Here is a 24,913-nt window from a genome sequence, read left to right on the forward strand (position 1 = left end):
TGGACAAGTGTCCACTACTAGGCCTCAGAGACTGTTTATTATTATCGACAGAGCAAATTCACAGGCAGTGCTGTGGGGATTGCTGGCAGAGGGAATGACAACCTTGAGCCCCTTCCTAGCTATGTTTGTTCTTCTTCAATCCCTCCCTTCTCTCATCTTTTCCCTTCTCTTCATTTGGTCACACCCCTGCCACATTCCTTTCCCTGACTGCATCCTGTTGTGCCATTGGGGATAATGAAGATGCCTCCTTCTACCAAAATGTTCTTGAACACAGCCAGGGAAGGAGGCAGAGTGAGCCAGTGCAGTGCAGTTGTTAGAGTGTTGGACTGGGACTTGGGAGATCTGGGTTCCAGTCCGCACTTGGCCATGAAGCTCAATGGGTGACATTGGGCCAGTCACTGACTTTCAGCCCAACCTACCTCACAGGGTTGTTGGTGTGAGCATAAAATGGAGAGGAGGAGGATTATGGAGGCCTCCTTGTGTTCTTTGGAGGAACAAAAGGGTGGGATATAAACGTAATTATATGCTAACTGATTTGGATTGGCTTTCCTCCATCTCCAGTGCTCTACTCCGATTCAAGTAAGTCCCTATAGAGTATAGTGACCATATGAAAAGGAGGACAGGGCTCCTGCATCTTTAAGAGTTGTATTGAAAAGTGAATTTCAGCAGGTGTCATTTGTATATATGGAGAACCTGGTGAAATTTCCTTTTCATCATACCAGTTAAAGCTGCAGGTGCCCTGCCTGCTTTTAAATCTGGTCACTCTAGTATAGCTCCTGCAGCTTTAACTGTTGTGATGAAGAGGGAATTTCACCACATTCTCCATATATACAAAAGACACCTGCAGACTTCCCCTTTTCTATGCAACTGTTAAAGATACAGGAGCCCTGTTCTCCTTTTCATATGGTCACCTTACTATAGAGGTCTTTCCTGTCAATGCACCATTTCAAGAAAGTGATGTATGGCAATGTATGCTTCAAAGCCAGTTACATGGTTACTAATGCATTGAAACTCCAGAGTGAAGCTCCTAGATTGTTTTCTTGCAAGTAGATGTTGAAATCTGGCTATGTTACAAATAATAAGATTATGATTTATATAATCCTCACATCTGTATAACTGATTTTTCCCCTCACTAGTGTTACTTGTGGGGAATTGAAGCTGAGAGGCAGAGCAACAACTCCCCCCCCCCCAATGGTCCAGGACTGTGTGTCCTGCTTTGATTGCAACAGACTCTGAGTGCAGGGCTAACACAGAAGCAACGCAATGAAGCCAGAAAACATTCAAGCATACAGGTTTCTTTCCAATGGGGTTCAGGCTAAAACAGGAATAATTCAAATAATAGGCAGAGTTCTAAACATGGGCAACCAGTCAGATAAATGGGGTCACGGTACACCAGGGTCCGTCCAGATAACAGGCAAAAGTCAGAACACAGTCAATCAGATACATTCTGCAGTCCAAGGTCAGAGTCAATCAGGAGTCCAAAGGTTACTAACACAGAGCATCAGTCACAGGACAAGATAGCACAGATGCTGAAAGAACAGTGTTGTTCCAACACTGACTAAGTCTATAGTGAATACGGTGACCATATGAAAAGGAAGACAGGGCTCCTGTATCTTTAACACTGGTACAGAAAAGGGAATTTCAGCAGGTGTCACTTGTATGCATGTAGCACCTGGTGAAATCCCCTCTTTGCCACAACAGTTAAAGCTGCAGGAGCACTGGCCTCTTGACCAGATACAAAAGGGGGCAGGGTTCCTGTTGCTTTAACTGTTGTGATGATGAGGGAATTTCACCAGGTGCTGCATTTTATTTATTTATTTATTACATTTTTATACCACCCAATAGCTGAAGCTCTCCGGGCAGTTCAGAAAAATTAAAACCATAATAAAACAACCAACAGGTTAAAAACACAAATACAAAATACAGTATAAAAAGCACAACCATGATAAAAACATGCAGCAAAAATTGTTATAAGATTAAAATACAGAGTTAGAACAGTAAAATTTAACTTTAACTTTAAATTAAGTGTTAAATTACTGAGAGAATAAAAAGGTCTTCAGCTGGTGATGAAAGGAGTACAGTGTAGGCGCCAGGCGGACCTCTCTGGGGAGCTCATTCCATAGCTGGGGTGCCAGAGCTTTGGGTGCATGCATACAAATGACACCTGCTGAAATTCCCTTTTCTATGCAATTGTTAAAGCTACAGGAGACCGGTCCTCCTATTCATATGGTCACCCTAATAATGAAGGCTTTTAACCCCAAAAGCTGCTGAGCCCCACCCACAGCTCAGCTGCAGTAATCAGAGCTCCCTGTTCAGAGCCTGACTCATCATTTTCTCCTGAGGAGTCCTTCTCTGCAAGCAGGCACACTTTCTCACAGGTGTCCTACTGGTTTATTGCTTGAGGACCAGGGGGTTGATCAGCCGCTGCTTCACATGCAGAATACCCTCCTCCTGACAGTGATGGACCCACAAACATTACCCCCAAGGTCCCAGGATCCAGCTGGTCTGATGATGGTACCTGATCTAGGGTGCCCTGGGTCTCGGGGGTTCCAGCTTCTTCTCTGAGAAGGAATCCCCCTTTGGAGGCATGACACTGAGCACAGACTGGGGCCCAATCAAAGTTCAGCACTCTATCTGCCACTAGACGAGCCTCTCTCTTTCACTGCATATCCACAGAGCCAAAATCGTGTAGACAAAATGATGTCACTCGAGAGCAATTTTTCCAAAAAGATTTATTGACACTTAGGAGAAAACAGCATAATTATATTTGGCAGCCAGAGTTCATTTGATAAGAGGCTGAGCTGCATGAAATGTGACCCCAGAGAATACTCTACATGGAAGAGTTTTTCTCTGGAACCTATGTGTGAATAGTTGCTACTAATGGTGAGGAGCGTAGGGCGAGATCCATTGTGGCTCAGATGGCTTTTAGACATCACTGGAAGAGAAGAGAGTGAAGAAGCAAATAGTGAGGTTATTCATGCCTCAGTGAGAATCTTCCCAAAACTTCCCCAGGCCTCCGTACCCAGTTTCATTTCAAACATACTGGCTCTCCTTACATGCATTTTTCTCTCCAAGATGGCCAGAATTCTCCAAGCATTCTTTTTGCCACCCATTTCTTGCCTGATTCCTATTTGCATTTGCAATTGTTGTTCGCTCTGTGTGAATGGGAACCTTGTGCAAATGGAGCACTGATTGAATGGGAGATTTGTGCAAGTTTCCCCAAATTTTTGCACATCTTTCCTCCATAGACTAGGGTGACCATATGAAAAGGAGGACAGGGCTTCTGTATCTTTAAAAGTTGCATAGAAAAGAGAATTTCAGCAGGTGCCATTTGTATATATGGAGAACCTGGTGAAATGTCCTCTTCATCACAACAATTAAAGCTGCAGGAGCCCTGCTCTCTTTTAAATATGGTCACTCTAGTATAGCTCCTGCACCTTTAACTGTTGTGATGAAGAGGGAATTTCACCAGGTTCTCCATATATACAAATGACAGCTGCTGAAATTCCCTTTTCAATGCAACTGTTAAAGATACAGGAGCCCTGTCCTCCTTTTCATATGGTCACCCTACCATAGACTAAAGTAGGGCTGATTGAATCCATGGAGGCGAATTGTGCAAATTAGTAAATGTATGCCAATCAAACTGGGAATCAGAAATGAGATGAACGAGAAGACATGTTGGACAATGAACAACTATTTCTAGCGAGGATGTGCTTGTGCTCACATTGATGTTCAGAGCTTTGAACAGAGCATGTTCATATGGTTTTGTGAGCAAAAATTGAGTTCTCGTGCATTCCTATGGAAAGGATATATTGATTCTCAGAGGAAAAAATATAACTTTATTTGGCATAGTACACTTGATGGGGGATGTACTGCAGGAAATGTGATGCTATGGAATATTCTACATGTTGCACAAAAGAGAGGAACCCTCACTGTGAAAACAGGAACAAATAGGAGGACCCCAGGGGAGTAATGAACAGAACTGTGTACAAGTTGGGTTTTTGGTGATTCTTAATCAGTATTATTTGGGATGTATGTATCCCCAAAAACTCAACATGTGCAACAAATTGTTCACATTGTACAATATGTTATACAAACAATGATATGAATGGTCAATGTGCATTAAAGTATGATAACCCTTACACAGATACAAGGCTCATATAATGAGATTAAAACTTGGGGCGAAATATCTCTTACGCCTCATTAAGCACAGACTCATTTACAGGACATAAACGCAAGTAAACACATGTAGATGTGGGTGTTAGATAAATGTAGTTGTGTGTGTTAGATAAATGTGGATTTATGTTCTTGAATTTCAAGATATTGTATACATGTGCTTACTTGCATTTATGTCCTGTAAATGATTTTTTTTTTGCATACGTACAATGTGAATGATATGTTGCATATGTTGAGTTTTTGGGGATACATACATCCCAGATAATACAGATTAAGAATCACCAAAAAACCAACTTGAACACAGTTCTATTCATTACTCCCCTGGGATCCTCCTGTTTGTTCATGGAATATTCTACATCGGCAAACATTGCTCTGGAGTATAATGGTGAATAGTTGCTTGCTACCAATGGCGAGCAGAATAGGTAGGAGGCCACAGTGGATCATCTGACTTTGAAGCATCACTAGAGAGAAAAGTTATAGTAAGCTTGTTTATTTTCCCAATATTTCCCCATTTACAATTTTATTTAAGATTTTAAGAAGAGCAATGATGGATCAGACCAAGGCCTATCTAACCCAATAGCCTGTGGATGGTCATGCAATACTATTATCATATAGGCTCAGTTGATGGGTATTACACTATCTGAATTTATTCATCCATTACTTCTGCTTTAAGAGACTTCTGCCTGCTGCCTACTACTTCTGCCTGCTGCCTACTTCTGCCTACTACTTGCTTTCTGTATGCAGCAATTAGAGTGCCAGGTTTATCCTACATCCTTCTTAGACAAAGACCACCAATAGCACCACTCACCAGCCAGAGAAATCCATGGCCTTCCAGGCATCAATGACCTCAGCAATGTTTCCTGCTACCTTTCCGTCAGGCAGCTCCAGGTCATCGGCACTATTTCCATTGAAGTTCCCACAGGAGGCACACAGTTCTCCTGCCAACCTGTCACTGACTTGAACCAGCACTTCCCCACAGGGTCGGAGGAGAACTTCTATTTCAGAGGCCAACTCAATCACGATCCCATCCTTAGAGAGGCTTACTGACACATCTTGAGAGGCCTTTACTGGGAGTGGCACCAGGTGCCCATTTACCTGAAAAGCAGAGGGTTAGTGTTGCATAAAGGAAAAGAAGAAGACAGCTTTCATATATCAAAGGTTTTGACTCTTCTTTGAGTACTTTTGCTTCCTGAACCCCCATACTGCTTCATCATATTCAAAACTACTCTAAGACCCTGTTCAGATGGCAGACAAAGCCATGGCGGTTAAGCATTTTAAACCAAACATTATGGCTTAGCGTGTCATGTGAATCTTAACTTAGGGCTCATCTACACCAAACAGATATTCCACTATGAAAGTGGTATGAAAGCAGTATATAAAAGGCAGAGCCACCCTACTGCTTTATAGTGGTACTGAAGTGCACTGACTGTTGTAACCCATGAAACATACCATATACTGCTTTCATACCACTTTCATAGTGTTGTATCCTGCTTGGTGTAGATGTGTCATGGGCCCCAACAGTTGTCAATACACTTCATTACCACTATAAAGCAGTAATGTAGATCTTGCAGTGCACCTCAATATCACTATAAAGCAGTAGTGTGGCTCCTGCCTTTTATATACCACTTTCATAGTGGAATATCCTGCTTGGTGTAGATGAGCCCTTAGTGTGTTGTGTAAACCATTCCTAACTATGGTGGCTACATAACCATTTGCTGCAAAGGGGTCAGCAGCCTAACCATGGCTTAGTGTGTTGTGTGAACAGGTCCTAAGAATGAAGCCTCTAAGGTTGGACACGGGGTAACTCACTAGCAGATGTCGGGCAAAAACGACACTGCTATTAGTCCATCTCTATGAGAGACTAATGAATGGGTGAGTAGCTCTTCTCCTCCCTCCATACTGTTAGAGAGATGAGAATGTGTGAATAGAGACAGAGGAATGCATTATGAATTGGTCCACTTCAACATTTGGACTGTAGCTTCAACGTTAAGCCTTTAGTTGTTCTGTTCCAACAGTAGATGGCGCTGTAACCTATCTTGTTAGTTTGACCTTGTTCGTTTGTTTTCTTTTTCTTACAGTTCTAAGCATCTTCTCAAACTTCCTGTTCCTGTTTTTGAGTTTAAATCAAGCTAGTCGATGTTCCTTGTAGTCTGTTGTTGTTGCAGTAGTAAAGGAGTTATAAAATGCAACTTTGCTGTATGAGAGGCTGCTAATACTTACTACTTCTGCCTGATGCAAACTTCATCTCATGTCCTTATTTATTTACTTATTACATTTCTATACCACCTGATAGCCAAAACTCTCTGGGAGGTTCACAAAGCTCTCTAGATGGCCCTTTAGTACCCTTTGTTACTTGCTCTGACTTCCGTCTTCCTGCCATGCTTCTTTTTCTACCTGGGATAAGCTTCTTCCCTGATCATCAACCCTTCATCCCCATAGATAGGCAGAGTATCTCATTACCCTGTGGGGCTACTTGAAGCCTGAATGAGTCAGCAGAAAAAGGCAGACCTCCAGATGAACTGACTCAGTGCAAGGCACACCCAGATGAAAGCTCCCAAGTATTCTACAGTCTTGCAATAGTTTCATAATACTTCCGTTCCTCTCTGGCCTCCATCCAGGGCCAGCATCATCTGCACCTGGCATCCATGGGCAACTGCCAGGGCCCACCACTGATGCTTGCCCTGCCTGCCAATTTTGTTCTTCTTCCTGCTCTGCCACTCCAGTCTAGCCCCCATTTAATTTTCCCACAATACCCTCACCTAGAATCATAGAATCATAGAATAGCAGAGTTGGAATGGGCCTACAAGGCCATCGAGTCCAACCCCCTGCTCAATGCAGGAATCCACCCTAAAGTTTGTCTTTGGGGCACTGCAGGAACTTGTGGCTAGACTCAGCTGCTCGGTGCTGCTCCACTGCCAAGTAGACATTGCAGGGCCTGCTGATGGGGCTCACTAGAATGCCAGGGTCCCCTTGAGCCTCTCCCTGCTTCCATCTTTAAGGTGATTGTACAAAGAGCTTTATCACACCAGCGTTATACTGTGCAATCACTGCAAATTACATGCAAAGGACTCTGAAGTTTTCCAGTTTATAATCTGCTTTGACTGTGAAGCACTCCCATGCATCCTGCTTTAATTCTGCTATAAAGCCAAAAGACCCATCCTATTTTGATACCTCTTTAGGAGCGAATCATTTGTTGTTCTCTGAGCGGCCACTGGGGGTGCAGGAGCAGGATTTGATACGTTTAAGCTTCGAATTAAACAAATGCTTACATCTGCATAAGTTTTAATGATAAAGTCATCAAAATTGGCACAGTAATAAATATTAAGGAGAGCTTTAAGCATACCAAATTTGAATCGGATTGGGTCATCCGTTGATTTTTTTATGATTTTTTTACATTTCCCCCCTTAAACCCTTTTCCTGGTATGCAAAGGATCTGAAGGAGCACTACCGCCCAGGGTGTGATTTAGCTAGCAACAACAACAACAACGACAGCTTTGCACTGTAGGGGATAATTCGAGGGAAACAGGTACGTGGGATGAAGCCTAAAGTCCTTTCCAGCTTTGCTTTACCTGCCCTTTCCTGCCATACAACGTTGGCTTGGACCATCACTGCTTACTTGTTGATAGCTGGGCCTCAGATCTTTGTCCCTCATCCTTAAATTGTCCACCTTTCATAACTTTTAGATCACATATGGGAAAACACACACAGGGTGTTCTCTGTGTGGCCCACAGAGCTATGGGGTGCCTTGCCCACTTCCCCCCACTACCCAGCTGAGCAGCCATCATCTGGGTAATAGGGAACACAAAGGTGGCAGAGTAGACCTCTTCCACTTCTGCGTGGGCCCTGACTTTTAAGTTTTCATTTTGATCTGGAGTGGCGATTTTAGAATGGGGTCACATGTTCCTCCTTTAAACTATGCAGTCCATCCTATTTGATCCATCCCATCTTGATTTCGGTACTTACCCATGTCTCCTTGCTCTTTTTCACAGTGATGAAAACTCCTCGGAAAAATACATGTATTGTTGACACTGCTGCCAAATCCCATTCCTTGCATTCCTGGACAACTGCTATGATCCTGAACCAAAGGGGGTCACTTTCGTTGCAAAGGGAAGCCACCTCATACACCCCTTTGTAGAGGATTTCCCCGGAGACACCATCAAAGGAGGTCAGCCGTGCCCCAGGGGTGACTATGCACTCGCCCTTCGGTCCCATGCAACCACGCACACCATCATGAACGGTGCATATGTCTCCTATCTGGCAGCTGGTTTCCTCACAGATTAGCCGGCTTGACATGTGACAAGTACAGTTCTCCAGACAGCCTTCTAAGACAACACTTTCTCCAGCCTGCAACATTTACACCAAAAAGGGAGAAACACTACAAATTAAAATCCAAAATTTTGTGAACTGACAGTGAAACAAGGAGCATGTACACAAACATATCCTCCAATCTCCTCTAGCTGCAGTACAATATTTTTTTTTAAAAAAATCTTATTTAATATATATATATATATATATATATATATATATATATATATATGAGAACTAGGTGGGTGGCAACAAGAGAGAGGGCCTTCTCAGTGGTGGTACCCCATTTACAGAATAAACTTCTCAAAGAAGAGAACTTTGATGAACTTGAACATCGTCCCTTCTCCCATTGCTAATGGTGAGCTTACCTGCATGGCTTGCAATTCCCCATTCTGCTCTGCAGGCAACACACAAGACACTATCATAACTTCCCAAACACATTTGTATATTACTTCCAAACACAAGAAATAAACACTCACTCCTGAAGAATCCCAGTGCACAATGACAGAGGAAGCACATTGTATTTCTCCTCATCAAGGCCTGCATTAGGAGAGAGGAGGAATGATCCACCTCTTCCAGGCTTACTTAAACCATGCACACATCTACGTACACAACAACTTAATGATTGCTGCATTTACCTTGATGTATCGCCCGTCATGTACACAGCCACAGTCCTCCATTGCCACACATCTGTCGCCATCAAACAGATAGCCGCTGTCACACTGGCAGCCTTCAAAACATTTTTTTGTGCATTGCCCTGAGGTGGACAAGCTGGTGCAGGTGAAATCACAAGTCCTTGTACACAACTCATAATGGCTATTGGGGGGGCAGGTGAGGGCTGAAGAGAGAGCAAGAAAGAGAGAAGACCAATAAAAATAGGCTGAAGCAGGCAAGTATATATGGAGTACTAGCTAGGTAGACATTCTTCTGGGAGGGGGAATCACCCATTTTCATCAGAGTATATGGTATATGTGAAGAAATTCAGTAAATTAGAATTAGAGAGAAATAATGTATGATTCTGTGAATCCAATGTATGAGATCCAGATAAGTCATAAAAAAGGATTGAATTTGATTGAAATATCAATAGTAATTAAGAAGTTAGTTAGCATTTCTGGCATGAAGAGGGCCAAAAATATACTTTAACCTTATCCTTAATTTTTTTAAAAAAATGTATTTTACTGTAAGTGTAGTTGTTTTGTGCGTACCTTTGTTCATATGTATTATATGTCGTGTAAAGATGTTGTGTTTGTGATATTCAAAATTAAATATATATATATATTCAAAAAGAAATTCAGTAAATTCAGTAAAATACATATTCTATTTTCAGAAATTGTGACGACACCCTCATATGGGTCAATTTAACTATTATAATAAGACAGAGTGCTGGTTTCCCTGTATGCTCTAATTACATTGAGGGCATGTCAGCCCTCTGTTCTGTACCAAAGTCCCTCAAATGCACTTTCTAGAAGAGACAATATGATTCATATATATAAAAGTGGATTATTATTTTATTTTTTGCATAAAATTGCTCAACCTGATTATTGTATTTTGAACTGGATATTTGAATTGCTGGCTACAATTTTCCCCCTTGTTCTTAACCATGAACAATCTCTTAGCAAGAGGGAAGTTACAGATAAAAGGGGACTGTAGGGTATTTGACCTTCAGTGAAGAGGAGGAGGAGGACAGAGATTCTTGTAGGGCAATGCTGCTGCACCATTGAAATGCTTGGAGTACTTGCCAACATTGTCAATGGATGTTTATGCATATCTGCAGAAATAGCAGTACTAGAAATGTGCTTTTTCTATTTAAAAAAAGGAAAGGAAAAGAAAAGCTCATGTTCTCTGGATTCCACATCCAGGTGCCATTCAAAAATCTGCATTAATAGCATCATGGAACACCAACAATTCAGCAATAGAAATGGTGTCAAAACGAGGAATGACTGTATCAAACTGCCCACTGCCTTCTCACTTATGACGTCAACTTCCTCTCACTGCATCGCCTACATTGCACGTAAATGGTTACCTTTGGAAACTTTACTTTGTCCGGAATGTAGCAGGGAGAATACTAGTGGACCCTTGTCCTAATGATTATGTTACACATAGATAACCTGCAGCAGCTACGCTAGTTGCTGATTTATTTCTGGGCACAAATCAAAGGGTTGATAATGTTCTTTAAAGTCCTGGTTGGCTTGGATTCAGGTTATCTAAAGGACTACATCCTCCTGTAACAACTGGTGGGGTGCCCTGCCTGTAGTGGAAGCAAGGCTGGATATGGCAAGATATAAGGCCTTCTCCATGGCCACACCAAAACTACGGAACAATGACATGCCCCATGAAGCCCAGCTGGCTGTCACACACACACACACACACACACACACACACACACACACACACACACACACACACACAGCTTACATTTGAAGAGGTGCTTTTTAATCTGTTATGCCCAATGTATTTTAATATTATTTTTATTTTAGAGGTGTGCTTTGGGTTGGTCCCAAACCCCAAATCTGAGTCAAAGTGTGCCGATTCAGTCTACCTCGGCCTGAATCTGGTTCAGAACTGTATTAGATCACCTCAGCCCAAAGCAGAAAAAGCGCTTTGGGCCAATTCATCCAAATGGCCAGACACTGCCCTTTCCCCTCTCACCTGCCCATAGGACTTACCTGAAGCCTTTGTGCATGCAGGCGAGCCATCCATCCTCCAGGAGACCTTCTCTGTCTGGCCTGCCATACATCTAATGTTGTAAACTAAGGTGTCTGGAAATGGCAGGCAGGCAGGGAGTCCTTTGGACTCTGGGTCGGCCTCACACCCGGCTTTCCTGGGAGCCCATGACCACCTAGGAAACCGCAACACTCACCCTACTTCAGATTTGGAAGTAAATCCAAAGGGGTCCGGGGCGATGCTGAGGCACACAGAGTTGAATCAGGGCTGATTTGGAAGCTCTGAATTGGCCTCTGAGTCAAACTGGGGGAAGGGGGGAGGGCTGTGCACAGCCCTATTTTATTTGGTTGTGTTGTTTTATTGTGATACTGTATTTTAATTATTTAAGCCACACTGAATGGTGCACATGCATTAGAAGGGCAGGGTTGATATAAATCACTTCTGTTGATCTCGTATAACACATTGGTTATCTGAAGTATCCCTGCGGCAGGGGAAAGAAAGGAGTAGACATGGAACTGTAGATTTGTGTGCAAACTTACGGCAGAAGGTGTTTGTTCTCCAGGGCTCGATTGTAACTCCAGCAGCTTGGCACAAAGCTACATATGCCTGAATGCTCCGACAGAGGGTCTCTCCTGCACCGTTGGACACACACATATCATAGAGACAATAGTTGAAGTATTCAGTAGGATCCACTAAGGAGTGACAGTTTTTGAACGGGCCTGATTTCGCTTGGATCATTCCACAGGAACTTTCAGGCCTGTAGGGTGCTGTCTTGGATGAATCACAGATGGGGCATTCCTCACCACACCCATCAGAACAATTGGGACCATAAATGGGAACCTTCCAAGAGGCTCCAAACTCATCCACATTCTGGGTGGTTTTCCCACTGGGCAGAGTGAAGTCATCCATTTTGTTATTATTGAAATTACCACATAGGCCACTGACTTGCCCCTGATAGGTACTGGGCACAGCCACAAGGACATAAGAGAATAAATCATAAAGGACTTTGAAGCCAAGGTCAGACTGGACAATGATATTGTTCCCTTCTTGGTTGGCCCAGAGTTTTCCATCATCCGTACTCATTGGCAATGTATATAACTCTCCATCCACCTATATTAACAACAAAGAATGTGACTGCAGAAACTATGATTACATGATATATGTACAAAACATAGGCAACTGCCCACAATCACAGATTCAGTGATTCAGCAGGGATAGCAGGGAGAAAGGGAGTAGGAAATCCCCCACCCCCTACTTCTTTTTCTACATCACCCTGTGGCACTTCCTAATCATAGAATCATAGAATAGTAGAGTTGGAAGGAGCCTATAAGGCCATCAAGTCCAACCCCCCGCTCAATGCAGGAATCCACCCTAAAGCATCCCGGACAGATGGTTGTCCAGCTGCCTCTTGAAGGCCTCTAGTGTGGGAGAGCCCACAACCTCCCTAGGTCACCGATTCCATTGTCGTACTGCTCTAACAGTCAGGAAGTTTTTCCTGATGTCCAGCCGGAATCTGGCTTCCTGTAACTTGAGCCCGTTATTCCGTGTCCTGCACTCTGGGAAGATCGAGAAGAGATCCTGGCCCTCCTCTGTGTGACAACCTTTTAAGTCTTTGAAGAGTGCTATCATGTCTCCCCTCCATCTTCTCTTCTCCAGGCTAAACATGCCCAGTTCTTTCAGTCTCTCTTCATAGGGCTTTGTTTCCAGACCCCTGATCGTCCTGCTTGCCGTCCTCTGAACACGCTCCAGCTTGTCTGCGTCCTTCTTGAATTGTGGAGCCCAGGACTGGATGTAACACTCTAGATGAGGCCTAACCAGGGCCAATAATGTGATATGGCTAGGGATATGGCTAGGGATGTCCATCATTGGGTAATCCTGCCCTTTTAGGGCTTGCAGGATTTCCACATTTCCTCCAATTTAGCTTGCATTTGTGAGCCAAACTGTGGGTTTCTTCCCCAAATCTGGGATCTTCTACATTTTTTTTTAAAGTGCATAAATAGCAGTTTGCACAAATTGTGGCTGCTATTTGTGTAATTTCTGAAAAATGCTATTTAGGCAACTTATCCCTACTTCAAAAATCTACAAGTGGACCAACTCGATGCAGACGAAGTTGAGAAATGAATGAAAGTCCAATGAAAGCTTGGTGACCTCCAGACAGATATCTTTGAAATCCCTAGATATAGCACAGAGTACTCCCAAGGGCTCTTGCAATTATAAGAAGTTTGGGTGAAATTCATCAGCATCTTATTTAAAGACTGAATTCACAGTAGGACTTACCTTGACCTGCCACTTCATTGCCTTCTCAATGACAACAGTATATCCATGAGAAGAAACCACAACCATCTTTGTCAGGGATCCCTCATTCTCCACTAGAACAGAGAAGTTTGCTGGCCGAGAAGAACCCTTTCCATCAACTTTAGCTAAAGTATAAATGCAGGTACCATGGAAGTCATAGTCCCGTCCATCAAAAGTCAAGTAGTGGGATCCCGCAGCCACACTGCATTTGCCAGAGCCCACAGGATGGCAGCCTTGGACACCATTCTCCACTTTGCATTCCTCATGGGGCCCACAAGAGGTTTTCTGGCATTCAACAATTCCATTGTCAGTGCATTGGCATCGTTCCTGGCAGGAGGAACTGGGGTAGAAATCCTCTCCTTTCTTATAGTACTTGCCCTGGTACACACAGCCACAGTCACCGAGAGGAACACACTGGTCCCCACTCAGGACAAACCCAACGTTGCAATAGCATCCTTCTTTGCATGATGCCTTACAGCCCTTTGGAGCAGAGAGACCGTGGCAAGTGACAGGGCAGCCATTTCCACAGAGCTCATAGTGAGAGTTAAGTGAGCAGGCAGGGCCTGGAAGAAAGGACAAAACAGAATGTGGAGAATTTCAAGCTAACAATGATATTATTTTGGAGGAAAGATGGTTCTTTGGGCATGAGGAGTGGAATAGGTCAGCATCGCTCTGTTGCTGATTCTGTTTCTGGAGTGACATCTACTGGTTAAATTAGATGTTACCCAAACCTATCATCTGACTAAAGAGTAGCTTTCTAACATCTAACTTATTTTACAAGTTAGATGTTAGAAAGGAGGGAGGAAGCAGCAGCCAGGCGCCTCTCCACCGTGCCTGGGTCCAGCTCCAGCTGAGAGCCCCCTCCCTCCTGCTGTCAACTGTCTCTGCAGAGGCCACCAGTGAGGGAGGAAGCAGCAGCCAGGCACCTCTCCACCGTGCCTGGGTCCAGCTCCAGCTGAGAGCCCCCTCCCTCCTGCTACCAACTGTCTCTGCAGAGGCCACCAGTGAGGGAGGAAGCAGCAGCCAGGCACCTCTCCACCGTGCCTGGGTCCAGCTCCAGCTGAGAGCCCCCTCCCTCCTGCTGTCAACTGTCTCTGCAGAGGCCACCAGTGAGGGAGGAAGCAGCAGCCAGGCACCTCTCCACCGTGCCTGGGTCCAGCTCCAGCTGAGAGCCCCCTCCCTCCTGCTGTCACCTGTAACTGCTGAACTTTCCAAATAAGATTGTAGTGCCTGAATTTGCTTTCCTTTCCCCCCTCGGCCTCCCTCCCAATCCCCTTTCCTTTTGTGTCATGTCTTTTAGATTGTAAGCCTGTGGGCAGGGACTGTCAAGAAATACTTTTGTAAGCCGCCGTGAGAGCCTTTTTTGGCTGAAGGGTGGCATAAAAATCCTTAAATAAATAAAAAAAAAAGTGGAAGCATCTCAGTGTGAAGAATCTTCCTAGCTTTGTCCTATGCGCCTTGAAATTGCTGAATACATACAAAACCGAGTTTTAAGAGATGGAGCATTATTTGCAAGGAATGGATGGACCAAGACTGTGCTGTTCCCACCACTATGCTCAAGATTTAATAATGAATATACCTGAACCCAGTTACATGAGTTCTCGAGGTGAAATTAATTGGAGATTTCTCACAAAGTTGCAATCTTATGCTTGTTTGGACATGTTTTGACATGCTGGCCAGGGAATGCTGGGAGTTGTAGGATTTTTTTTCTGTCTAACTATTCATAGATTGCACCCTTAAATGTTCAAACTGAATTTGAATGAGGATATTGTAACATTGAAAACAAATCTGAATTTCAGATTCGTTCTATGCATTTTAAATTCAGGTCTATTTGTTGAGGTGGTGGTAGTTTTTAATGACCTGTATATATCAGGACTTAGATGTTATAACTCCACTCACCCCTCCCCCCCAAAAATCAAACAAACACAAACAAAAAACAAGGGCATTATCCAATGCTACTTTTGCACAGAGTAGACCAATTGAAGTGAATGGTCCGAATCTAAGTAGGACCATGGAAGTCATAGTCCCGTCCATCGCCCACTGTGTGAACAGAATGCTGGACTAGATGGACCCCTTTGCCTGACCCAGCAGGGCTCTTCATATGTTCGTATGACTACCCCCCCAAGTAGCCTTCAAAATAAAATTAGTATGTTTATTTCTCTTAACCCACTATATTCCCTGAATATATACATGTGACATGTTTTAAGCCCTTACCTCTGCTGAGTAACAGAGATAAATTAAGGATCATTGATAAAATAGTCATATTTAAACATTGTAGTTGGTCGTTAATGTAGGAAGAGATTTTAGGAGGGTAACTCTCAGTCGAAATCTCACATTTGGATTTTTTTTTTTTATGAATGTATGAATGTCAATTTTTTTGCTAGGGAAAGATGAACTCACCTAAACCCTGTGCACTACTTGCCTGACCCCTGCAGACATGTGGGGTGAGTCATGGATGGCCCATTGGGCACCTGGTGAGAACTTGCAGCATCCCGTTCCCTTGCAGGCCACCATTTGCAAAGAAACACGCACAAAAATTTTCATGTAAGTTGCCACTTTGTGCAAAGTAGCGGCCATAAATAGAACCATTTACCCCCAAATTAGACCATTTATACCTGCAATTTTTGTGGAAATCGTACTATGGCCGCCCTTTTGCACAAATGGCAATTAACCTAAAATGCTTTTCACAAAATGGAGGCTTGTGGGTAAGTGGGGATCCCTGAGCTTGCCTGACTCATAATGTGCCAAACTGGGCAAGTGTGGGAATCCACAGACTGGCATTGGGGGGAGGGGGCAGAGCTGATGATAACTCGGTGAACTCAAGCTCCAACCTGAATTCCTCTGACATCCCTAGTTTTTGCAACCTATTTATTTATTTATTTATTTATTGCATTTTTATACCGCCCAATAGCTGAAGCTCCCTGGGCGATTCACAATAACTAAAACCATTCAAAGTATAAAAACAAACAGTATAAAAACATAATATAAAATACACGTTAAAAAGTGATTAAAAACATACCACACATGATTAAAACAACTTTAAAACATCCTTAAAACATCCTAAAATTTCACTGGATAGGCCTGCCGGAATAGATCAGTCTTTATTGCTTTTTTTAAACTCTGAAAGACTGTCAAGTTGATGAATCTCCTCAGGCAGGCCATTCCACAGTCTGGGGGCAGCAGAAGAAAAGGGTAACAGTTGTTAATCTAGTTTTTGCTAGCTGAAGTAGATTTTTCCCAGAGGACCTGAGTGTACGGGATGGATTGTATGTTTTGACAAACCTATTCTTTCAACTGCTTCAATTTACGTCTGGAATGCACTTGCTCAACCATCCCCTACAGAACTGTGCTAAAGCAAGTGGAAGAGGTGACACTTACTGCAAAAAGAGTCTGACCTCCATGGTTCAATCTGAATCCCCAGTGCCTGGCAGGCTGCCACGTAAATGCTGACAGCCTTACACAGAGCATCGTGCTGGCCATGGTACTGGCAGGTGTCAAAGACACAATCAATGAAGTAAGGTGTTGGGTCGATGGTCGCATGGCATTGCTGGAATGGCCCATCCTTTTTGATGAGAATCCCGCAGTACTGGTCACCCTTATAGATTTCCTCCTGTGCCTCCCCACATACTGGGCAATCATTAGTGCAACCCATTGAGCAACCAGGGACATCTGCCACCTTCCAGCTCTCTGCAAATTGGGTTATGCTTGATGCTTGGCTTCCATCCTTCATGGTGAAGTCATCATTGGGGTTCAAATTGTTGTTGCCACAGAGGCCACAGACAGCATTGGCATATGTACTGGGTACAGTGACTTTGACATAGCTATTCCAGTCAAAAGTTACTGTCATGTCAAAATCAGTCTTGATGAAACCCTCATTCCCACGGATGTAAGCCTTTATCTTGTCTTCATGGTAGAAAGGCAGGTTCACAGAGATGTCATTGACCTAGAATGTGATGCAACAGGAAGGAACTGTCATAGATGTAATCTACCTCCCCTCCTCCTGGTTTTTAAGCCCCACTAGTAAAACTGACTTGAGATGTTCAACTAATATGAACACCTTTGAAATTCCACACCCGAGTAGACATGTATAAATATGCAATTGTGAAAAGGCATGGTCATTAGAATGCTTCATTCCAGTTTAATTTTAAGAGGATCCATAAAGCAGTTCCCAAAAGTCTGCATATAAGGCAAATGCGATTCTCACTGGTACCTTACAGAACAAGCTTCAAGTGAATAAAACCTTCACATCTTTGGACGGGCAGCTTGGATTGGATGATGAAGATGATCATCATCATCATTTATCCCTATAAAAGCTTCTGGGTCAATGTTGCTCACCTGTGTTTTTGCTAGCTACAAACTACTTTTTTGCTTGTCCCATCCTCTGGATTTGGATCTAACAGCACTTGGTTGGCTATCCAATGCATATATTTGATGAAGAGTCACGATGGCTTTGTAATGTGGCTACCTTAACTCACCTACATTCTGAATATCAATAGACCCAATGAGGAATATAACCCAATAATTAAACTTACAATGGCCTAAGAGAGTTCCTGCGGACTGCCACAATTGAGCCCATCACCTCTTCCAAGATGCAGGAGTTATTGATGAGCATTTGCAAGATCTACAAGATCTTCCCCACCAGTCAAAAGGGTCCTGTAATAACACCAAGAGCCCCCCCCCCACATGCATCCAACCATGTCAATACCTGGATCTGACGAGGACGCTCTTGGCTAAGCACAATGGTTAAATTGTAAGCCTCCAGTGTTACCACTTTGGTGTAGGACACCCTTTTGTTGCCTCGGTTGTTGTTCTCCACATTGATAGTGAATGGCTTGAGAGTTGGGTCATCAAAGCAACGTCCAGTCAGCTGGTAGACACAAGTGCCCATGAAATCGTATCTCTTTCCATCAAAGGTGGTGTAGTGAGGGTCCCCGGATGCTGAACAAGTAGCAGAGCTGATGGGATGACAGCCCCGGACCCCATCAACCACAGTGCACTGTTCATTAGCTTTGCAGCTAGCTGGTTTACACACCACAATCCCCAGGGTGGAATCACATGTGCAGTGAGTGCCACAGTTCTCATCGGCCCAGAATTCCTCCCCAGGCTCGTAGTAGAAGCCATTGTAGGTGCAGCCACAGCTCCCTATGGGCACACACTTGTCAACGCTGATGACATAGCCGTCGTCACACTGGCAGGTTTCCATGCATGGCTCTTGGCAGGCAGATGGAGCGGTGTGGTCAGAACAGCTGGCTGGGCAGGCATTACCACAGAACTCATAGTGGCTGTTCTCAGAGCATGGCAAAACTGGAAGGGGTATTGGAGGAGAAGAGCAGCAGTTATTTAACAGTTGGCAAAATAAATGCTAAAACCTCAACCTGGAAAGAGCCAGTATGCCAGAGTTGGGCATCTTCCAGTCTTGTGGGATCTAATTTGTAGAACCCATCAACAAGCCCATGCTCAGCTCAGGAATTTGTGATCAGTACCAAAGCTCAAGATTCACAACTCCTGTCACACACAAGTCCACCTCTGGATTTCCCTCAAGTGTTCTTTTTCAGCAACCTAACTTCAGGGGAGAAAAGTGTCTGACATAGTTGGACAGTCGGGAATCAGATCCAATGCAAATCACCCAGAGATCTATGAGTAGATCCCAATCTACCTTCTGCCCACCTCTATTGGATACTTTACATACAGGAATGTTTGGATTTTCATGGGCAAAAAGGGCATGTGGTAATAGTTAACAAAGTAGTGTTCCCTTCATCTCAAATGTAGGGATATCAGAGGATTCGGTTTTGTGAATCCTTTCAAAATGATGTTAACATTCTTCACAATGTCTAGATATTTTACCCAAAGTAGGACTCTCCAGATTCATTCGCTAGTGAACTCATATTTTATCAACACAGTGCTCTCCAAATTGAAGGGGACCATCCAAAATTAAGTGAACTCAGATATTTTTCCAAAGTAGGACCCACCATATTGAAATACGACCCTCCAAAATTAAGTAGGACCCTTCAAATTTAAGTGGACTCAGATATTTCACCAAAGTAGGACCTTCCAGATTCACTTAAGCTATGTGTGTGGTCAAGTGAACTCAGCCATTCTGTGTTTGGGGAAAGAGCACTCACCACAACCGGATGGTGTCCTCCAGTCATATATTATGGCACCTGCTTTCCTACAGGTTTTTGCATAGGCCTCCAGTGCTTGGCAAAGGATGTTCTTGGCCCCATCATTCAGGCACACATCATAAATGCAACTATCAAAGAAGTCATCTGGGTTCACTAGGGCATGACATTCTCTGAAGGGCCCATCTGAGGTTTTGCTGATCACCCCACAGTACTCTTCCTTTCCATACAAATCCTTCTTGCTGTCATCACATGTTGGGCAATTCCCTTGGCAGGAATCCCAGCAGAAGGGGTCCCGATCCTTGACTTTCCAGCTGCTGGCCCAGCTTACGATGGAGGAGGCCTTGGTCCCATTGGGAAAGGCCATGTCATCGCCAGGGTTTTGATTGAAATTTCCACACAGCCCACATGTGGCATTATAGTAGCTGCTGGGGAGATTGATCACCAGGTGTGTGTTCCAGTCATATGTCACTTGGAGGCCAAAATCTGTTTGCATGACAACGTTGGGGCCACTTTGGTAAAGCTTGATCTTGCCATCTTCAAGAGTCAAAGGCAGGCTGAAAATTGCATCATTTAACTAGAGGCAGAATGACAAAACAGAACAAAACACACACCAAGAATTATTCCTTTGGTTTTCTAAGAGTTCTGCTCTTTGGATATTGTTCCTAACAATCCCATGCAGCCTGGTGTTCAAGGAAAGAGGAAACCCTGAGCTAATGCTTGCATTGGAGGAAACAATGAAGTAACACTAAACATGGAGCAAGACGAAGCAATCTACTTCAGGCTGCAGAATACAGGCATTAGATGAACTCAGGGATGGTTGGCTGAATGGTGATACAAGACTTTTTAAAGTGTTGCCCCTATTGAGTGGGATGTTGGGAAGGGGGGCGGGCAGCACAATTTGGTGCATTGCTTCAAGCAGCAAAATTTTTTAGGCAGTCTCTGGGAAGAATTCCCCCCCACATCTCCAGCCTCTATTTCTAAGATTAGAGGTAACAGACAAACAAACACACACTTTGGTTAGATTCCAACAGCGTCCTACCGAAAGCTGTGATGTAGTGTAGGGTGTCCATATGAAAAGGAGGACAAGGCTCCTGTATCTTTAACAGTTGTATTGAAAAGGGAATTTCAGCAGGTGCCATTTGTATATATGGAGCACCTGGTGAAATTCCCTCTTCATCACACCAGTTAAAGCTGCAGGTGCCCTGCCCTCTTTCAAATCTGGTCACTCTAGTATAGCTCCTGCAGCTTTAACTGTTGTGATGAAGAGGAAATTTCACCAGGTTCTCCATCTATACAAATGACACCTGCTGAAATTCCCTTTTCTATGCAACTGTTAAAGATACAGGAGCCCTGTCTTCCTTTTCATATCGTCACCCTAATGTAGTGCTTCCAGGGGCAAGTCCCCAAATGAACAGAAATGTTCGTTTCTGGAAAGGGCAGGTCACACCTTCCAGAAATGAGTGTTGCCAGTTGTTTAGGGACTTAACCCTGGAAGTGCTACATCATGGCCACATGCACACCGGGACCAGCAGTGTTAGCTGCCAGCAATAGGGCACTGTTGAACACTACCCCCTATCTGGACACCAGGCCCTCTGATCTGGAATATTTGCAATGGATTTCAAATGGGGGCACATTTTCAGATGAGAATGTATTTTTTCCATGCTCAGAGGCATTCTCTATTATCACTTCACATGCTCCAGTGCAGAGACTTCGTGCCAAACTTAGGTTCAAATAATCACTGGCTCAAATTAACCTTGATCTTCCTTAGAATCTGTCCTTAAGGGGTGGGAGTTGGATATTTAATATAGAAGCAGGCTGATGTTTGTAAATTGTATCCATTTTGGGGGGAAATGGTGGCACTGAAGGGTGGGGATAATGTTATTTGTGTGGAAAGAATTATCTGCTCATGGTGTTAAACTATTTGGGGAGAATCTGCCAAAACCAAGCCTGGGTGTTTTTCTTCTTGAATTGGCTTGTTGTGATGCCTTTTTATCAGACTGTCTTGGTACTCAATGGTTCTTGTTGTAGTCCTCCCCCTCATTTATGTTTGTTGAGCTGAGTCACTTTTACCTTCTCACTCATTCTTGGCTGTAGTAGTCATGTCTCAACTCATCCCAAGTGACCAGGAACATTAGCTTGTTTCCATGATCAGTGATTATCCTGAGTCTTTGGGCGTTACTAGACGAGGCTCTAGCGCGCGTTACCTTCCGCAGTCACGTCGAGGCTTCCAGATGACGTTCACGAGGATCCGCCGTTATCCCGCGGTGAAGCCTCTTTCTCCCGACTTTAAAAAAGTGAGTTTTAGGGCGCCTTTTCCTGCTGTCCCGCTGTAATTCGGAGTACGTGTGGGAGGATGTGAGGTCACTGCGGTCCGCACTGGGCAGGAAAAGGCGTGCTAAGGGGGAGTGGTCAGCGGCTTCGGTCAAGCCGCCTCCGCCATTTGCGCGCAGTCCGCCAGCTGGGGCAGCGCGGCGGAGCGGCTTTTTTTTTTTATTTCCCCAGTGACAGTTTGCGCAGGAACGGAGGACCGGAAAAGTGGCTGGTGACTCCTTGCGGTGGGCAGCTACCGTGGCCGCATAATGGCGGTGCTGTACGCTGCCTGTTAGTGTGGGTACCAGGCTGGCAGAGGGCAGAGCTGTTTGTGGGCTGCTGCCATGGCTACGGCCAGATGTGGGTTGGCTCCTTGGGATGGGGCACAGGGCACAGAGGCGGTCATCGCCGCCGACACCTCAGAGGCATGATGGGAGATGTAGGCACAGAGTGGCCATGCAGACGATTGACCTCGGGTCATATGACACCCGCCACGACCCCCATCAGGAAGTGAGCGCATCAATGTTGACCCTCAACAGCACCAGCAGCACTTCAGCTGGCACTGGCACTGCCGCCGCTGCCGCCGCCAGGGCCGGCGGCGGCATCGCTGACGGCTGCGCAAGTTTGCGGTCTTTCGGACGTGCGCAAACCGTGCAGCGAGCGAAAAAAAAAGCCGCGGCAATCAGGCCGGTGTGGCTGCGCAACCGTTCTCGCGGCGGCAGCAGCACAACCGGCGCAAACTTCCGCCACAAATCGAAGGCAGGTGTGGATGATGAGGCGTCACGGCTGAACGGGAAAAGCCGCTTTCACCGCTCCTCAACGACGGAACACCCGGTACGTCTAGCAACGCCCTTTGTTTCTACGCAGTCTGGAAGTCTGCATGTATTTTAGCTACAGCCCTTAACCCATTGTTGCAGGGGAATTTAGACCTACTTCTGGCTCTAATCTTGCTTTACATGGCCACCAATCTCGCTTTGGCTCTTTTGATAGCTTAATTTTTGTCTGTTGTCCTGGGGCACATTCATTGGTAGATCAGATAAGTCTGGTTGGTTTAATCTCCCCTCCACCCCCATGTTATTATTTCTGTTTTGGCAGTGTGGTCACAGAAATGGTTTAAAGTTAGTTTACACAAATATTTAGCAGGTGAGGGATCTGGATTTCCACTCAACCTACATAGATGAAGTGCTGAAGTTAGGGCAGTGACACTCCTATCTGCATGAAGTAGCCTCATAATCTCATAATGGCATAATATCATGGTAGGTGCAAGTTTCCAAAAAAATAAGACTGCTGCTTCCATTTCCTTGTGGGTTAGTCTTGAGAAGAAGACTTAGGTAGTACACCTTGACAAAATCAAACCACTTAAATTGGGCCCTATGGGACAAAATATGGAATACCTACACATGTAGAATGAAGGTCATTATCTCAATTATTTAGAGGTTGGTTGGAATTGATTTATGTATTTATTTAAAAACATTTAAAAGTTTATTTTTAGGGTAAAGACTTAAGCTAAACTGAAGTTTCTGAGAATGACCTGCAATAATTAGTTAATAGCCTCCATTCTAATATATTTATTACTTTACTTCTACATAAACCAATATTGGTTCTCTCCTAATGGATATACATTTGTATGAATTTAATTATATTTTATGGGGTCATTCCCCTTGGCTATCCGACATGGGGATGGGAGAAACAGCAATTTTCGAGCTCACTGAAATTGTATGAAAATTACTTTGAAGCTAGTTTTGGCTCAGTCATGTGGCGTTTTTTTGACCTTTTTTTTTTTTTTTTTGGCTAGTTCAAACAGGAAAGGTAGGCAATTCAAATGGGGGGAAAATACATATTTCTTTGCATATTTTTCAAAAGTGTAATTCCCCTCCATAATGCATAAATAAATGCATATCTTTTGAGTATATGTATATATATATATATATATATATATATATACGCACTTTTCAAATATGGTTGCAAAGATGGGAATTTGCTAACATTTCTTGGGTGGGAAAAGTGTTCCTGCTCATGTCATGTTCACATTCAGGATTGTGAAAGGGACAGAAATGAAATTAACACACATCCTTGATCTGACATACCCTGATTTTTCCAATTTCCTGCTTGTACATGGAGATTTTGTACCCGTAGACATAGATGTTGGCCAGGCGCACATAGGACACTGCCTGATTGCCCCTGTTGTCATTCTTCTCATCTATAGTGAAAGGAACCAGCGTAGAATCATTTCCACAGTACTTGGCAATGATGTAAGAACAGGTGCCCTGGAAATCGAAGTCCATCCCATCAAAGGTATGGTAGTGCGGATCTCCCCAGCCCCAGCAGCTTCCTGTGAAGTCAGGGACACATTCGGCTTGGCCATTCTCAATTTTACATGTTTCCTTTTCTCGGCACTTCAAGGCTTTACATGGATCTGAAACAAAAGGAAGAAAATGTGAGTGAGTGCTAGATGCTATGTAGAGTGAATCTATGTGAGTTTTAGACATAGATCCAGGGGAAAGCAAAAGACAAGAACAACACATGGCCCCAACTTTCTGTCCTTCTTCTGTTAGGTCAACTATTTATCTATGGGCTTTACGAATCGTATTCACCACCAAAAGTGCTAAAAGTTATGTACAGCAAGGGGTGGGAAGGAGGTCAATCAGAATCTCCTGGGAGATCTCTGTATGATTTGCAGTAAGCCAGCAAGAATTTTTGGTTCCCAGTGGTTTAGTAATAGTGAGAACAAGCATTGATGTACAGTGTTTGAAAGCCACCATAAAGGGAATAATTTTGATAGCATCTCTCTACGGGCAAGCAGTGATCATTGCCTGGCATGGGTCACCATCCAAACAATAGCATTCGGTTGGAATCATGAAGCAGTGATCAAACATCAGCCAAGCAATGGAATTATAGCACTCTCAAATGAATGACTTCACATAAACCAGAAACCTAAAACCTGAGATGTGGTATCAGGAAGAGAAATGAATACTTTTCCTGATAACACCAGATCATGGTGGTATAGCAGAGCCTGAAAAGAACTCGGTAGCCAAAGAAAT

The 24,913-nt window shown here is 44.0% G+C and overlaps 1 protein-coding gene across 1 annotated transcript in view; it reads right to left on the minus strand.

Annotated features, from left to right (window-relative positions):
- Positions 1–2,729: 2,729 nt before the first annotated feature.
- The window catches only part of LOC134408349 (IgGFc-binding protein-like), a 42,198-nt gene continuing 20,014 nt past the window's right edge, over positions 2,730–24,913 (minus strand). The window contains exons 10-19 of the mRNA XM_063140603.1: positions 23,960–24,288; positions 19,563–20,136; positions 18,146–18,744; positions 16,819–17,383; positions 13,423–14,003; positions 11,685–12,255; positions 9,120–9,319; positions 8,140–8,520; positions 4,985–5,271; positions 2,730–2,935 (exon numbers count right to left, since the gene is read on the minus strand). Of these exons, the coding sequence (XP_062996673.1) occupies positions 2,926–2,935; positions 4,985–5,271; positions 8,140–8,520; positions 9,120–9,319; positions 11,685–12,255; positions 13,423–14,003; positions 16,819–17,383; positions 18,146–18,744; positions 19,563–20,136; positions 23,960–24,288 (4,097 nt within the window). The 3' untranslated portion in view covers positions 2,730–2,925. The remainder of the gene's footprint in view (positions 2,936–4,984; positions 5,272–8,139; positions 8,521–9,119; positions 9,320–11,684; positions 12,256–13,422; positions 14,004–16,818; positions 17,384–18,145; positions 18,745–19,562; positions 20,137–23,959; positions 24,289–24,913) is intronic.

The sequence above is a fragment of the Elgaria multicarinata genome, chromosome 13 (assembly GCF_023053635.1).
Source record: "Elgaria multicarinata webbii isolate HBS135686 ecotype San Diego chromosome 13, rElgMul1.1.pri, whole genome shotgun sequence".
NCBI classification, from domain to species: domain Eukaryota; kingdom Metazoa; phylum Chordata; class Lepidosauria; order Squamata; family Anguidae; genus Elgaria; species Elgaria multicarinata.